General features: G+C 35.8%; 2 protein-coding genes across 5 annotated transcripts in view; one reads left to right on the forward strand and one right to left on the reverse strand.

The window, feature by feature from the left end:
- The window catches only part of LOC103047759 (piezo-type mechanosensitive ion channel component 2), a 198,019-nt gene extending 192,521 nt beyond the window's left edge, over positions 1-5,498 (forward strand). For all 4 annotated transcript variants that reach the window (XM_022673427.2, XM_022673428.2, XM_022673425.2 and 1 more), the window contains exons 44-52: positions 56-214; positions 1,251-1,398; positions 1,622-1,810; positions 2,380-2,472; positions 2,858-3,027; positions 3,551-3,667; positions 3,765-3,844; positions 4,140-4,353; positions 4,478-5,498. In XM_022673427.2, the coding sequence (XP_022529148.2) occupies positions 56-214; positions 1,251-1,398; positions 1,622-1,810; positions 2,380-2,472; positions 2,858-3,027; positions 3,551-3,667; positions 3,765-3,844; positions 4,140-4,353; positions 4,478-4,730 (1,423 nt within the window). In that variant the 3' untranslated portion in view covers positions 4,731-5,498. The remainder of the gene's footprint in view (positions 1-55; positions 215-1,250; positions 1,399-1,621; positions 1,811-2,379; positions 2,473-2,857; positions 3,028-3,550; positions 3,668-3,764; positions 3,845-4,139; positions 4,354-4,477) is intronic.
- A 1,201-nt stretch (positions 5,499-6,699) lies between these two features.
- napga (N-ethylmaleimide-sensitive factor attachment protein, gamma a) lies at positions 6,700-15,821 on the reverse strand. Its single transcript, XM_007238663.4, has 11 exons — positions 15,661-15,821; positions 14,144-14,211; positions 13,754-13,838; positions 13,129-13,146; positions 13,013-13,043; positions 12,577-12,686; positions 12,030-12,096; positions 11,322-11,392; positions 11,130-11,208; positions 10,827-11,036; positions 6,700-8,707 (listed from the first exon to the last, which is right to left on the reverse strand). The coding sequence occupies exons 1-11, from the start codon at positions 15,711-15,713 to the stop codon at positions 8,567-8,569; spliced, it is 933 nt and encodes a 310-aa protein (XP_007238725.3). The 5' UTR covers positions 15,714-15,821; the 3' UTR covers positions 6,700-8,566.
- Between the last annotated feature and the right edge of the window lie 1,906 nt (positions 15,822-17,727).

Below are 17,727 nucleotides of genomic sequence, written 5' to 3' on the forward strand. Positions count from 1 at the left end.
CTAACATGTTTGAAAATTTAAAATGCTTTAATAATATTTCATTTTATTCTGTTAGGCGTTTCAGTCAGAACATGGTGGCTCAGCTCTGGTACTTTGTGAAGTGCATCTACTTCGGCCTGTCAGCTTACCAGATCCGCTGCGGCTACCCTACACGAGTGCTGGGCAACTTCCTGACCAAGAGCTATAATTACGTCAACCTTTTCCTCTTTCAGGGGTGAGATCCATCTGTACTCTTCTTTATTAAGCCAAATAACCATGAAAGTTCTGCATACTTCAAATTAGGGGTGGGCGATATGGCTCTAAAATAATATCACAATATTTCAGGGTATTTTTGCGATAACGATATACTTGCCAAAACTAAAATAATTCATTCATTTCAGGAATATAATATAATAGTATAACAGAATAATCATAATGTGGCAAAATAAATAATATAGCATAAAATAATATAATGCAGCCAAAAATATTGCAGAATATTTAGTGCATGCAAATAAACTGCAAACTAAAACAATTATACAATAAATACACCTAAAGCTTCACAGTAAATTATGAACTACTTTTAAGACAGAACAGCCCTATTATCACAATATGGATTTTTAATATCATGATATTTCTGTGTCACGAAATATTGTATACGATATAATATTGCCCACCCCTACTTCACATTAAAGGGAGGTGTTTCATAAAGAAATTCTACTATCCTTGTTTTATAACTTGGACTGAATGAAATACAGTAACTCAAAAAAGTGGGTATAGCTCTCACTTTTTTGTAAATATTTTATTATATCTTTTTGAGACAACAGTAAATATACGACACTTTTATACAGTGTAAATTAGTCAGTTTGCAGAACAGGGTAAATTTGCTGTGCCCTCAGAATAACTCAACATGCAGCCATTAATGTCTAAACCGCTGGGTATTTCTACTTAGAGGTGCTGACTTTTGTTGTCAGTGGTTTAGACATAAGTATCTGTGTCTTGAGTTATTTTGAGGGCACAGCAAATTTACACTGTCATAGAAGCTGTACACTGACTACTTGATATCAAAGTGCCACATCTTCAGTGTTGTCCCATGAAAAAATATAATAAAATATTTACAAAAATGTGAGGGGTGAACTTCCTGTGAGATACTGTATGTAAATTAATACCATATAAAATGAAAATATTAGGAATGTTCCTTTTTGAACTCTAAACACATGAACAGATTATATTAAAAAAAGATCTTTATCATTCATGTCTGTCTGGGTTTGCAGGTTCCGGCTGGTTCCGTTCTTAACAGAGCTGCGGGCCGTGATGGACTGGGTGTGGACAGACACTACTCTCAGCCTATCCAGCTGGATCTGCGTGGAGGACATCTACGCACATATTTTTGTGCTGAAGTGCTGGAGGGAGTCAGAGAAAGTAAGATATTTTTACATAATTGTAATTTCTACATTGTTTAATATTGGAAAAAAAAAAAAAAAAAATATATATATATATATATATATATATATATATATATATATATATATATATATATATATATATATATATATATATATATGCAGACTTTTTGCACTGCTTCACTTCAAATCCCCTGAGGTGAGATAGTTATCTGTGTTTGTTTGTGTGTGTGATTCATCAGAGATATCCTCAGCCACGAGGGCAGAAGAAGAAGAAGGTGGTAAAGTACGGAATGGGTGGTATGATTGTGATGTTACTCATCTGCATCGTCTGGTTCCCGCTGCTCTTCATGTCTCTGGTCAAATCGGTTGCTGGCGTCGTTAACAAACCCCTGGACGTGTCGGTCACCATCACACTGGGAGGATTTCAGGTACGCACACATTAACTAGAGCAATACATTACACTGACATTAGAAAAGTCAAGGGACAATAATATGATCATTACTGTCAAATTGATTATAATTTTTTTTTTGGGGGGGGGGCTGCATAGGATTGTTCACAGCTGTATAAGTTGTGAGGTGTGGTCAAGCATGTTTGAGCGAGGCAGGGTAGTAGGTAGGGATAGGACATTACATTTCCAAATTCCAAATGTGAGGACATTTAATATTACTCGATACAGAGTGACTTGTGTACCAGGAATATGTAAGTAAAGGCATTACCACTCACAGTGGACAGCACAGTGGGTAAAAATGATTGTGATTGGCCGGGTCTGGCTAGAATTGTTTATACAAACAGACAAGTGACTCAACAATCACATCCACATTCAATTCAAGAGACCTCACACCCATATCCCACAGGTTAGGTTGATGCATTTTTTAAAATTTTAACGACACTAGTTTCTATCCCATGATTTTCGTCATGTCAGTGTATACCGCTCAGATGCAGGATGTTTCAGCTTATTATGCATTCTCTAAACCTCTTTTCTGTGTGTGTGTTATAGCCAATCTTCACAATGAGTGCTCAGCAGAATCAGCTCAAGGATGTAACTGAAGCAGAATTCTTAAAGTTTATGAATTCATACAACTACATTCCGGTAGGTTTGCTTTCATAACATCTAATTTATTAGGAATGCTCAGAGATATCAAAATCATTCCTTTAAAAGTATGATAAAACAAGTTTACCATAGTCTAAATGTTAGGTTACTCTCAACTACAGTGTTAAATATTTTACCGTACTCAATTTACACAAAGCTTATTTTTCTGTGAAATGCTAATCCAGGTAGATTTGGTCCCATTTCCATTTTAAACATGTTTACCTATCAGAATTGGAATATTTGTACAAATAAAAACAACTATGGATAGTGTGAGCAGCCCACAGTTTATTGCTGCATTCCTATTTTTTAGTACAAAATAAAAACAAAACGGCAAAAATAAATCCATAAATACAGCCTTATGTGTAATATTTGTTTTTTCCCTCAGGGAGCAATGCAGTTCTTAGAAGCCTACACTGCTGAGGATGTGACTGAAGCTGAGCTGGAGGGAAATTCTAACTCACTGTGGACCATCAGCCCACCCAGCAGAAAGAGTCTGATGGAAGTTCTGAGCAAAGAGGACCAGTTTCCTGTCACCATGTCCTGGACCATCCAAAGGTACAGTTTGTTAACACTGAAAACGATGCTCTTAACAAATAGCTCTGTGGTCTAAAAGTGGGGCATAATCCATTACTAAGATCTATTAATTGCTCTTCCTCTCACCCCACTTAATAGCATTATAAAATAACAAAAAAAATCTCAAAGAAAAAATCCAGTGTGAAATGAAACAGGATAAAGAGTACTTTTGTTAAAACAAATAGACCACCTTCATTAAAAGCCAGTAACCTATAATGCAGTGCTTTTAGCAGATGCTCCCAACAGGCTTACAATGATAGCAATTGGGGCATATCGCTGCCCATGCAAAGAAAGGGCGATTTTTAAACCATTAACAAGCTCTAAATAGCTCCACACTTCATCAGTAGTATTCTGAGGGCCCTGGCATTTAAAACGTGGCACTGGGAGCTAGTTAAACAGGTAGTGTTTATATAAACAGTACCTTTAGGTAGTTATCCAGGCACCACACTTTCAAAGTTACTAAACTAAAAAAAAGAATCTGTATTTTCTGCAATTTTTTTTATAGGAACCTCAGTCTTGGAGCAAAGGCAGAAGTCGCCATGGACAAGCATGTTACATACCTAGATACGAATACTCGACAGGAGTTAATCAATCTGTTGAACGGCACAAGAAACAAGGCTGTGTGAGTACGGTGAAGTGTGACTGCAGTACTATGTTGACTATGTTTACAGTAAGTACACAAAGCCATCAACTTAACTTGATTTCTTTTTCTTTTACAGAATAATAAAAGAAGTCTTCCCCTGTTTTATACGAGCACCCAGTGACTCTAATGCAAAACCCATAGACCATCTCTATGGAGGTAAAGTATGAATCTAAAGAGTACAGTATACATATTTCTATATTTATATAGATGCTACGGAGTGCTGTTTCAGCAATGCCGCATAATTACCACCTTTGGTTCCATAAAGAACCAATTTTGTAAAATAGATGTTTGAAACTTTATTCACTTCTTTAAATTGTTCTTTACTTTTTATGTTTTTTTTATGGAACCAAAAACTGGCATTACTAATAGAATAATAAAACCTCTATGTTTAAGAATGACTGATTTTTGCGTTAACTTTTGGCTCAACCACATATTTTGCCTCCCTCCTCAGACGATGGGTATAAGGATATCACCTTGGATCTGAAACGTTCCGATAACAGCAGTGGTGAAATCCAGGAGTGGTGGATCGTGGACCAGCCCTCTGCTGGGATGATCGATATGAAATCTGGGGTGAAGACAGAGCAGAAGAGGGAAGCTGGACTGCGGCTGTATGTCTTTAGTGATAAAGTCAGTCCTCCCAGCCTGGGCTTCCTCGCTGGCTACGGGTAAGAGACAAAACCACTACAACAATTAACAAAATTAATTTGCAGTTCTGGCTTGACATATTAGTACTGCATTATATAATGTGTGTAATATGTCACTGACCTGCTTTTTCTTCTTCTTTTGCAGTATAATGGGTCTGTACGCCTCTGTGGTTCTGGTGATAGGCAAGTTTGTGCGCGAGTTCTTCAGCGGCATCTCCCACTCCATCATGTTCGAGGAGCTGCCTTGTGTGGACCGCATCCTCAAACTGTGCACCGACATTTTCCTCGTCCGAGAGACCGGTGAGCTGGAGCTGGAGGAAGACCTGTATGCTAAGCTCATCTTCCTCTACCGTTCACCTGAGACCATGATCAAGTGGACCAGGGAGAAGACTAAGTGAGCTACGTGAGTTTACGAGGAGAAAAAAGAAGAAAAAGAAGGCGGTGAGAGAGGACACTCCTGCTGAAGCTGCAGTATGGAAGAACGTGTCCACGTAAATAGTGCGTTTGTAAGCTTGTGAATAGGAAAAGGCCTCCCTGAGTGGGGTCTCACTACCTTCAACAATGTGATACACAGGCGGAGCTGTTCTACAGTGTATGTACGTGAAGTACTGACCTGGACCTGGAAAGCCAATGGATTGGGATGTTGTAGCAGCTGCCAGAGACTTGAAAGAGTGAGGCTGGCTTCAGGGCTCAACAGTGCTCTGCTGCCCCCTATCTGCTTGAAGCTGCTCAGATGAAATGCAATGATCCCTGGGTTGTGCAATACACTGTCCTGGTATCTGGCCGTAAAGACGAAAAGGACAGCAAAAAAAAGGGACAGCAACTGAAAGACACTAGCCACTTTTGACTTGAGACAAAGGTTTTTACTGAAGTGCTTGGGTTCTTCAAAAGATGTAACTATGTGACATTCCACGTGGGACTGTGATCTCCGTTTGCTTTATGTTGTGATGTTGTGCAGAAAACTATATACGGAAGCCGGATGACACCGTTCTCAGGAAAAGAATGTCATCTAGTCAAAGCAGTATTTAGAGTTCTGTTCTTCCACACAGGTCAGAGAACAGCCGCAGCATGGAGAACCGTGTTCCCTCCTACTGTTAGGGAACGCACTGCACAATGGTGGATGTAATGGTGGTTCAGTGATCTAAGCATAAAGCACATTTTGAAAACCTGTTGTGTGTGTGTGTGTCATCTCTGTGTGAATAACTTTCTCCCTTTCCCAGCTCTGTTAATGGATTAATGGATGGACAGAGTCCAGAACAGTTTGCTAGTAGGCTGATCAGTGGTCTTGATATGTGTTCTTAACCGTACTATACCAGATTAAACTTGGCTATGGAAGCAGTGTGTTTAAACTGATTTAAACGCAATATGGCTATAAAATAATATTTTTGCAATCTGAAATATTTTTGTGATATGGAAAACACTGAAAAAAGTTCAGCACAAACAAAAAAAAAATCTGTAAAGTTTTGACTATTTTGTAAAAACAGTACCTTTAGAGATTTTGTATAAAAATACAAAATAATTAATACTAATAATGTGAATATAATAATGTGGAAACAACGTAATATAGTAAAATAAATACCACAATATAGGTGCAGAATATAAAAAACAAAAAAGGATACGTTTGATACGATATGGCCTATTGCATAATAATCTTAATAGTTGTGTTTGATCAAGGTCAGATCGTCAAATGTGGCGCAGTTGTAGAATGAATAGCATAGTTTTAAGCATTATTCTTTTGGTACAGATCTGACTTACTTTATTTGTAAAAGTGTAATACATTTTCCCCATAAAAAAATGAATTAATTTTCAAACATTTGCACAGGCTGCACTCAGGCTACACACACACACACACACATACACACATATAAATATATATATATATATATATATATATATATATATATATATATATATATATACATACATACACACACTGGACTATTCCTCTTTACAATATATACTATATACATGTATGTTTGTATGTCTATTATCTACATAAATATATATATACATGCTTTTTTGTTTACACAGTCCACACTAAAATACTGTTCACTATTCTTATAACATACAAGTATTACAAATTATATCCATTTATTGTACGATACTGTACTGTACTTTATGATTATTGGGAAGAGTAAATCCATTATCTGGTAGTCTGGGCCAGTGTTAATTACATCAATATTTGGCCCTGATACCAACATATAATTGAGTCAATCAATATTTTTAATTAATTTTAGTTTTTTTTTTTTTTGTAGTATCATCTGCCAGGATTTTCAGCAACCACAATACTTTTGCAGTTTCTGCAGGAACTGCTATTATTAGTATTGATTTACCATAAAATGTTTAAATTGAAAAAACATACAAAGATTTATTTCATGATTGGAATTTTTAATAGGTTCAGGAAAGTGTTGCATACTTCTCTTTAAAATCTTAATTATAGCAGCTACATGTTGAATCATTGCATGCAGTGCAGAAATTTTATAACAATAGCCCAGAGGTTTCTCTTCATGGAAAGTCCGACGCCTGAAACACACAGTTTATAATCCAAGACGGAAAAAACAGCATAAGAGATGTTTACAAAACACAGGTTTCATACAACATTCTCATCCAGTTCCCATCAAATTCAACACTCACAAATACATTTCTGAGAGAAATTGTTCCCTGAAATTTTAAAGTGTCATTTTTTTTTCTAAAAACAAAAACACACTACAGAAGCAATCCTATTCACATTCAGCCCATAATATTAAGGCATTTCATGCATATTTGCATATCATATAGCTATTCATGAAACTGTTTTTAATACAGTGTGTTTTTTTTCTATATGGAAACAATGAGCAAGAAGAACTGAATAAATTAAGAACATAAGTATGAAGGCAGTTCATGCATTCCCTTGACTATTTTTACATTTTTCAAAAGTTCAGGCACAGTTGTTTGATGAAGTAGAAGTAAATCAGTTTTCAGATTTTGAATTACATTACAAAACAAGTAAATGAATAAAATCACTGCCTGAAAACCATATATGTTTTCATTTTGCTTAGAACATCATTAAAACAATAATGAAACACTAAATGATCTATATAATAATCATAGAAATCAGGAAGAATCTGAATAAATCAAGCTTTCACACAATATTTCATAACAATCAAATAACAAGGTCCCATCAAAGAAGGGTCCGTTGATTTAGTGTGTAACAACTGCCTAACGCCTTTAAAAATGCTGGATGATAAGTGTTATTATCAGTTTACCAGAATGACAAATTCAGGGGCCAGATTCACAAAAGCTTTCTGAAAAAGAAAATGTACAATGAACTAAAAACTACAAAATTTAAAGAAGAATCAATGGCCTAATTCACAATGATAATAATAATAATCTTATTTACTTTTTTTACAATATCTTATGAGATAATGACCTTTATGCTTCATGTTACAGCTCTTCGTAAATAGACCATCATAAAGTTATAAACATATTTTCTTATAAATACCAATTGTTCTTAGGATTTATCTACAAAGAAAAGTTAAAAAAAAAACAAATTCTTTCTTAAGACGCTTTTGTGAATCCAGCCCAGGAATAGTAATTCAGTTTGGATTCTATATACATTTACAATGATATTATAAATACTAGTATATGGATATAACACCATAAGTTATGTCCTGAACTTTTATTCTTTTCCTTCTGCAGGATTCATTTAATTTTTTGTGTGTTTAGAGCATCATACTCTCTCCTGCATAATTTAAAGCCCAGAAAAACAATGTCAAAAGCGAATGACAAATGTAAATCATCACTGTGATGATGAAATATAGCAGACTCTGTTTGTGGGCAGCAGGCAATAGGTGTTTAGTACTAGTACTTGGTAAGGCAGTTCAGCCATGCGAAGGAATGGAGAATGTGCCCTCCAGTAACTGTGATAAAGGCGCTGGTGTGCAGTAACAAAAACTACACTCTTAAATGGAAGCTGCCTTTTTATGCTGACCTACAACCAGCTTCCCGTTCTAAAAGCCTTAAAGCTCCAGTCAAGAATCACAACAACTGGAAGGCTAGTTGTTGGTGTTGAAGCCAAATCCAGTGCTAAATGTCCCAAAACCACACTTACTTCTGTAAATTCTGATGGAGCTTTAAAGCTACGCAAAAAGGCATAAAACAAAAATGAAGTTTACAACAGCCGGATGTACAGTACTGGAAAGTGACGTCCTGTGGATGACAAAGAACACTGGTCTGAGGTCAGCAATCAGAGCAACTAACAGAGTCCTCCTGCATACTCATCATCATCTTCCTCAGGCCTGTTAGCTCCGCCATTCACTCCTCCATCTCCAGAAGCAGCAGCTTTCTTCTTCTTTCCTCCTCCGGGAACATTCAGAGACAGTGCCAGCTTAGCGTACTGCAAAAGAAGAAGAATCAACTCATTTTAGGACTTGATTGCACACATGAAGAGGGCTAGGAGGTATGAAGTCTCCCTCAGGAGTGAACAGCAGTACAAAAGAAAAGGGGTAAGTAGGGGATTTAAAGTAGAGGGCAGTGTTGACAACTTTTTTTAGAGGACAGTAGCAAAAGTCTGCTTAAAAAAAATCACTAAATCTCACCAGACGGCATAATATGCAAGTTATTTTTATATTATTCTCTAAATAGGATGAACTATATGAAAAAAACAACAATATTCTTATATATAAGAATATCAATGTGTAGATAATCATAAATGCACTCAAATTCACAAAATCACATAGTGAAGTTAAAATACATGCAATTTATCTAACTATATTTTAACAGAATAAAGTTAAAGTGCTCAATAATTTGCAAAAAATACATTCAGGCAAATTAGTTTTTTGTCAGATCACATAAGGGCTGGGAGGTTAATCAAAAAGAGAGAGAGAAAGAGAGAGAGAGAAAGAGAGAGAGAGAGATATGAAGAAATGAGAGAGAGAGAAAGAGAGAGAGAGAAAGAGAGAGATGAAGAAATGAGAGAGAGAAAGAAAGAGAGAGAAAGAGAAAGAGAGAGATGAAGAAATGAGAGAGAGAGAGAGAGATGAAGAAACGAGAGAGAGAAAGAGAGAGAGAGAGAGATGAAGAAATGAGAGAGAGAAAGAGAGAGAGAGAGAGATGAAGAAACGAGAGAGAGAAAGAGAGAGAGAGAGAGATGAAGAAATGAGAGAGAGAAAGAGAGAGAGAGAGAGAGAGAGAGAGAGATGAAGAAATGAGAGAGAGAAAGAGAGAGAGAGAGAGATGAAGAAATGAGAGAGAGAAAGAGAGAGAGAGAGAGAGAGAGAGAGAGAGAGATGAAGAAATGAGAGAAAGAGAAAGAGAGAGAGATGAAGAAATGAGAGAGAGAGAAAGAGAGAGATGAAGAAATGAGAGAGAGAGAAAGAGAAAGAGAGAGATGAAGAAATGAGAGAGAGAGAAAGAGAAAGAGAGAGAGAGATGTGCCTCCCATTCATGTTCAGTTATAGTGATTGTACAAAATGTCACAAGTTTGTCACTAGTCACTTTTTTAAAACAAAAAGGCCCTAAATCTTTCCGCAAAACTGGCAAAAAGTTGACAACACTGTAGAAGTATTTTCACTAAACTACTCACTCAAGGAAACTCCAGGTTTCTTTTTAATGCACTTCTACAACAAAAACTAATACTAAAATCAGGGAGGAGACACTGTTTTACTGTATTGTCATACCTGCTACTCCCTTAGGAGGTGAATAAGAAAAGACATGACACAAAACAGTTTAGCAAATTTTTGGAGAATAGCACTACCAATGATGAGCTATGAGTTTTTAAAGTGATAAGAGTGTAAATGTAAGAAGAAAGTTGATGTAAAAATAGCAGGATATTATTGCTTTATAAAGTCCTGTGAAAAATATATTATCAAAGATTTTCTCCATTTAAAATATTGTGTAGTCTAAGAATAGGCGTAATGTTTGTCTGAGAAACTGACTATATATGTTTCAGATAATCTAGCTAAAGGGACACAGTTAAACAAAAAAGGCAGCTTTTAAATTATTTTAAATGATGATTCCATTTTTAAAGATATTTTTTAAAAACCTAAATCATTTATGTAAATAATTAACTGCCCCCCTTAAACACTATGAAGCAGTTTTCCAGAGAGTGATTAAGCCTTAACTACATAGCATTTTGAATGGAAATGTTCCACTGAAAGGTAAATATAGTCTTAATAGACTTATTCCCAGTCCAAGAAACTGCCTCTAAATCCACCAGTGAAGCAAATTTAACATTTTAAAGCTGCCAAGTAAAAGTTTGACTTGCATGGAAAGACCTTACATTAGCAGTTTATGCTCAAAAACCCTACGTTATGACTGAATACAAATATCTGCTCATCACTGTCCCTGTCAGGGGTGTCAATTTGTTTTACTGGATTTAAAAAGGTCAATTTTAGTGATATAGACTTTGATTAAATCTTCACCTATAAAAATGAATTGAAAGAACAGAATAAATTGGGAATTTTACTGTATGATACAGTGATTAATGAGACATTTATATATTATAAAACACTTACGTCATTGTCCATGTACTTGAACAGTGGTGAGTTACACACTCGGGACACTTGGTCTTCATCTTGCTGGTCATATCCCTGTAACAACTGCTCCAAAGCTACACAGTCCTCACTCCCACTGAACCCTGGGATACTATAGCTCTCCCTCACACACTTGTCTGCTGCTACATAATCTCCTCTGTGTAAGTGCACGAGCACTTGTGCAATGGTTTTCTGAAAGAAAAAAAAAAGAAAATAAATTATTATATCATGAAACATTTAAGAAGTGAATCAGAAAGTTACTTGGGCAAATTAAGAAAAAAGCACCTTAAAACAGGTTGGGTAATTTTCTATGTCTCTATACATGTTCTTCTCCTTCTGTATTGACACTGCTGCTTCATCAAACCTTAAGATATAAAAAGAAAAACATGAGAAAATGTGATTTAGAGAAATAGACAATCACAGCTATTTAATCTACTAAATGGTTCACTGTGTTAAGGATTAAAGTGCAAGCTTTACTTCTTCTGTCTGACGAGAAGTCGAGATGCTTTGCCAAGCAGCTCCACAGCCTGTCGCAATCGTTCCTCATTCTGAAACAGAATACATGCTGACATGACAAAGTGGCCACTAAGTGAAATATATAAAGCTGCAGTACGTATATAATAGAGCTGGAGGAATATATTACAGATTTAAACTGTGTCAAACTATTTGTAGACACCCTTTCATTCAGTTACCTTAAGAGAACACTAAACCCCCTGATTTTAGCTGACTCTACCCTGAGCTCAAATCTCAAAATAGCTAAAAATTGGGAGGGGAACATTGGGAGGGGGAATGGGTGATGTATGGGATTAGAGGCAGGGCTGTTTGACTGAGCAGTGTGCCTCTGATCTGCGGAAATTGCCAAAATAAAAGCATTTTTTAAAAGTAAGGAAATGTTTACAAAACTTTTAAGCAGAACTGGCATGTTTCACAACTTCAACAGGAACACATTTCAGCTTGTAATGAAAAAAAATATGGTTTAGGGTTTATTGGCTCTTTAAATTGACATATTGCTGACACAGCATGACTAGGCTCTTTGTAATAGGACTCTGAAGCAAAAAAAATGCCAATTGGAAACATGCCAGGCATGGGCTAAATAAGTATAAACCCCAGCATTCAGCCGTGAGGCAGGGGAATTGAAGCTCTTGTCTTATACCATTAAATGACAAGTCAATTTCAGGAACTCACCTCAAACACTGATGCAGCTCTCTCATAGAGATCCACAGCTTTGGATAAGTCCACTGGTTCTATCAACCTGTTAATTACAGTCTTAAGTATTACTCTCAGAGAACACAGATTAAAGTATATAAAATATTTCTATAACAATTCAACACTGTGTTAGCAACAATATGAGCAAGGTTTTAATTTTTTACTAAGTATGCCTAATAGACTTCCTTATAATAACGCTGTGTTTGTGTCCCAGGATTGCTGTTTTTGTGGACCCCACACACACATATATGCACATGCACACAAACAAACACACACACACACATTCGCACACACAAACACACACACACAAAATGCATTGTCTAAATGCTTACACTCAGGTTATCATTTATGAGTTATTGGGACCTTAGGCACAGGAAATACAATTAACTTAAATAGAAATCAATTAATTGTAAATATTAATTAAAGTTATTTGGGTCTTAAATGCAAATAATTAAGCCAAAGTTATTAAATGTCTAATAAAATGCAGCTCATGTGAAACTTAAAACATAAACATTAAACCACTCACTTTCCTGCTCTGTCGAGAGCCATGGCAGCAGTATCTGGTGTACCATTCTCTACATACATCATGCTGGCTTTCTCTATGTACTGAATTGCCTCTGGTAGTCTTTGCATGTCCTGTATAAAATATAAAGCAAAATACATAATCTTAATCTTTGCTGAAGACAAATAACAATAATACAGCTCTCATGTTTAATTAATACAGTCCAGTCCAGTCCAGTCCAGTCCAGAGAAAACAGCACTGTGTGTGTGGGTATTGTTAAGGTTCACCAACCAGGTCAACAACAATAGAACATATCTTTAAAAAAAAAAAAAAATCAAACTGTGCTCTTTTGGTTTTTCTACCATATCTGGTACTTTAACATTGCTGTGAAGGCTGTCTCTAAACTTACAGGTGTTGAAATGTAAAAATAATTTTCTAATTTGACATCATTATCTCTCACCTTAAGCATCATTCCTGCTTGCTCCAGGGCTCTGTGGAGAAAATGCAGGCTGTTAGAACGGACTGCACATTTTAATACACTAAATGCAAAGTGATACACCACACAGAAATACTTACTTTGCAGCATGGAAAAGTCTGCAGTATGACTCAAGGAAAAACAGCTTGCATTTCAATCAACAATACAGAGATGTTTGGCAGACACAGGCTCATACAGTGTTTATTTTATTTTATTTTCCCAAACCATGATTATTACTTGGTATTAATAGGGAGTTTGCCTTTCATATTGCCAGATAACCCAATAAAAGTTCTCCTATAAACTTCTACTCTAAAGACTGGACGTGTTGTTCTATGGAGATTAAAAAGACAGTAAAAACTGATTGTATGCAGATAAACACCTAAACTGATGACACTTATGCTTAAATAATTGTAATCTACTAACAACATCAACTAACTGGTTGATGTAGAGGGTTAAAGCAATAACATTTAATATAAATGACAAAAAAAAAAAAAACTAAGGTTTAAAATTAACTGACTGAGAACACAAAGCATGAAGTAGGATCTCAGCTTTGACAGTAAAGATGATTATACTGGGCTCACTATTTGGCAAAATGTTTGCTTCTATATTTGTGATATTATATCTTAATCATTTTGTTTTTGCCCCAGTTAATAAGGATTAAACCATTCATACACCTTATAAAAGATTAGTCTTATTTACAGTAGAGCAAAAGACCGGAAAGGATACGTTCTGTTGTTGGTATGGGCCTCTGCTTCCTGTAAGTAAGCTTCCTTTGCCTCTTCAAGTTGTTTGGCATTTTTGAAAGCCACAGCTGAAAGTGAACAGATAAATATCTTACACTGACAAAAGAAGAGATTACAACACACCTGTAAGAGATACACCTGCTTCCAATGGTTCACTGAATTATACCATATGAGAATCGCAAAAGATGGCAAAAGAAAATACATATTTTCAGTTGAGATGTAAGTGGGAGAAAGAGTGGGAATAAACTTTTTTTTTAATACTGCATATGTCTATTAACAAAAGAGCTTGATCTGTGGTACTGTTCAAAAGACAATCTGAATCACATTTTATTTTTTAAAGTGTAGCTTAATACTCTGTCAGTTCGGCTCTCACCTGCTTTTGCATACTCTGAGGCAGCACTGTCATAATCCGGTTTCCACTTCATAAAACTTGTCTTCAAACTGCAAAAATACATTAAGACATTGATACAAAACCGTGAGAACAAGTGAAGTGTCTTTATGAATAATCTGTTAATATAATCTAGGTAAAGTGCTGTTATGTGGTTTTCCACTAGTGAATATAAAGCTGTATAACTCCTCCCCCTCTGTACTGAAGCACAGCTGACAATGCAGTCACTGAGAAAATCAATGACCAATCATGTGCACTGTGTTCTTTCTACCGTTTGTATATGGTGTGCAGGATTTCATAGTATGTGCAATATCACTTCACATCTAGAATGCAAAGAATTTACTGGTTAACTGCTTTTCCCTTATTCTGTGCATGGTCGCTTTTTTCTCTACTACCTACAGTAACTACATTAGTGTTGCTTCCTAGTTATTTTTTTATATATTAAATCTACAATGTAGTAAACAATACAAATAAAGAACAAATAATAATAAGAATTTATGTCTAAAGTTTTGATTGGTACTGTATGTTCATTTTTCCATCTCTAATGCCTTGAAACACACACACACACATACATATATATATATATATATATATATATATATATATATATATATATATATATATATATATAATAAATGTTATATATATATATATATATATATATATATATATATATATATATATATATATTAATGTAAGTGTAAAAGAGTCCAAAGCAATTAAAGCCTTCAGCTTAATGAACGTTAATACAATGTCTGCATTTTAACAGTAAGTGAGGCTTATTAGGCAGCGTTAAATAAAGGTTGCTAAAATGTTGTTTTTAGCGTTTCATCACCAATACTTACAGGTTTAATGACACCAAAACATAAACGTTTATTTAATGTTGGCTAGCGAGCTTGGTACAGCTAACGTCACTTTATTAATAATGAATAAACTGCTTTTATAAATATTGCTCTGTGGTTATCGAGGTAAGAGCACAGATAGATGGATAGATGGATAGATGAATAGATGGGTGGATGGATGGATGGATATATAGATAGATATATAGATAGATGGATGGATGGATGGATGGATGGATAGATATATAGATATATAGATAGATAGATGGATAGATAGATGGATAGATAGAAGGATAGATAGAAGGATAGATAGAAAGATAGATATATAGATAGATATATAGGTGGAAAGATGGATGGATGGATAGATAGATGGATAGATAGATAGATACTTTATTGATCCCCAAGGGGAAATTTTGGACATCCAGCAAATATATAGATATAAGACTATACGGATACGGAAAGCTGTGTTATTTTACAGTGTTACTCTGAATTATGTATATAATTAAACCGCTCTCTCTCTCTCTCTCTCTGTATCTCTTTAATGCTGGTAAAGGAGCTAAAGCTAGCTGAACGGTGAATTGACTGATCCAGCCGGGAGCTGTTTAGTTATACAGTTACAGTGGTTTAAGATAAATTTTAAACTTGAACACAGACGGTACTTACTATTTCTCGGCCTTGGCGATGTGCTCATGTGCTTCGTTTATTTTCTGAGCCATGTTCGGGTCTGTTTAAGGCTGAATAATGATGTAAACGTCTGTAGTTCTGAAGGCTGGCTGCCCTGCTGGCTGCTGCTGTGTTGTTGTGGTGGTGGTCACTTCCGGGTCGGTAGCTTCTCTCTGAGAGAGACTGCTGCCCCCTACCGACCACCTCCCTCACCTGCTCCACCAGCTGCCCTCACACACACACCCTGCAGCTGTCTGCGTTAATACCTGTCTGCCATAAGTTCTACCTGGTTAATGCTATTAAATGTGTATATATATATATATATATTTTTTTTTTGTTTGTTTGTTTGTTTGTTTTTTATAGAAGTGATGCGTGTGTTTTCTGTAAAGGAGCCACAGAGTCAATTGAACACTTATTTTTTTATTGTGTTTTCTTGCTCTATTTGTATTAGATTAGGTAAGGTATTTCCCCCCAATATACAGCTCTGGAAAAAAAAGAGACCACTTAAAAATGATTGAAAACCTCTGGAATATAATCAAGAGGAAGATGGATGAACAAAAGCCATCAAACCAAGCTGAACTACTTGAATTTTTGCACTAGGAGTGGCATAACGTTATCCAAAAGCAGTGTGTAAGACTGGTGGAGAAGAACATGCCATGCCAAGAAAACTGTGCTTAAGAACCAGGGTTATTACACCAAATATTGATTTCTGAAATCTAAAAACTTTATGAATATGAACTTGTTTTCTTTGCATTATTTGAGGTCTGGAATCTGCATCTTTTTTTGTTATTTCAGCCATTTCTCATTTTCTGCAAGTGTTCTAAATGACAATATTTTTGTTGCAGCGGTCAGACCGTCATCAATAATCGTCAAGATCTTGGTGATAAAATAATTTAATACAAAACTGGATTTAAATAAATCTAAATCTTAATCCTAATACATCTTAAAGGCAGTCAAACAAAGTATTAAGAGTGTGTGACCTTTTTTTGGTACCTGTGGCATTTTGAAAATTACATTTATTAAGGCATATTTTTATAGGTTTCTGTTATTTTGTCATTCTCTAATATTTAGAAAAGAGTCCTAAATTAAAATCTGATTTTCTCATCGAAATATTTAATGCAACCCAAATTCATATACAATATTATATACCAAATCTATTCACACAATCAGCTGCACTGTATGTTCAGCAGAGGGCAGCAGTGTGGGCAGAACACAAACAGAGGTTTTAAGGTAGAGTCTCATAGTCTCACATTCAGTCAGCTAGTCAGCTGGCAGGAACTCACCTGGCAGTCCAGCACTATTGTTTCACTCTCTGGATCAGAGAGTTGGAGAGATGAAACACAATCGGTTCACAGTGTTACTCCTTTATTGCCTGGGAAAGTCACCTCCAGCCAGGGGAGCAGAGAGAGGGCTGCAGTGCGGGGTATGTGTGGGTGAGGATAAAACTGTGCACAGTCATTTATTACTCTTAAATAATGTGAACACAGTGTACACCCATCAGCCATAACATCCCCCTTCTGTTCCCTCAACAGAAAAGACCAATCGAGACATAACCCCAGGTTCTGTGGTATCTGGCACTAGGTCTAACATTAACAGCAGATCCCTTAAGTCCTGTGAATTGTGAGGTGAGAAGTCCATAGATTTTATTAATGAGCTTTGGGTATCCATGACCCAATGATCAGATTACTGGTTAACTTGATGTTTTCAAGATGCTCTGACCCAGTCAAATTGCCCCTTCACAATATGTGCCCTTGTCAAAGTGGCTCAGATGCTTCAGCTTGCCTAATGCTCCTTCTTTTAACACACAGTATATACATTATATATACATATATATAGAGACCACCTAAAAATTAGTTCCTTTGATTTTACCAAATTAAAAAAAAAACTCTGGAATATAATCAAGAGGAAGATGGATGATCACAAACCAGCAAACCAAGCTGAACTGCTTAAATTTTTGCACCAGGAGTGGCATAAAGTTATGCAAAAGCAGTGTGTAAGAACATGCCAAGCTGCATGAAAACTGTGATTAAAAAACAGGGTATTTGATCATATATATTGATTTCTCAA

This window comes from Astyanax mexicanus, chromosome 6, assembly GCF_023375975.1.
Source record: "Astyanax mexicanus isolate ESR-SI-001 chromosome 6, AstMex3_surface, whole genome shotgun sequence".
Taxonomy (NCBI): domain Eukaryota; kingdom Metazoa; phylum Chordata; class Actinopteri; order Characiformes; family Acestrorhamphidae; genus Astyanax; species Astyanax mexicanus.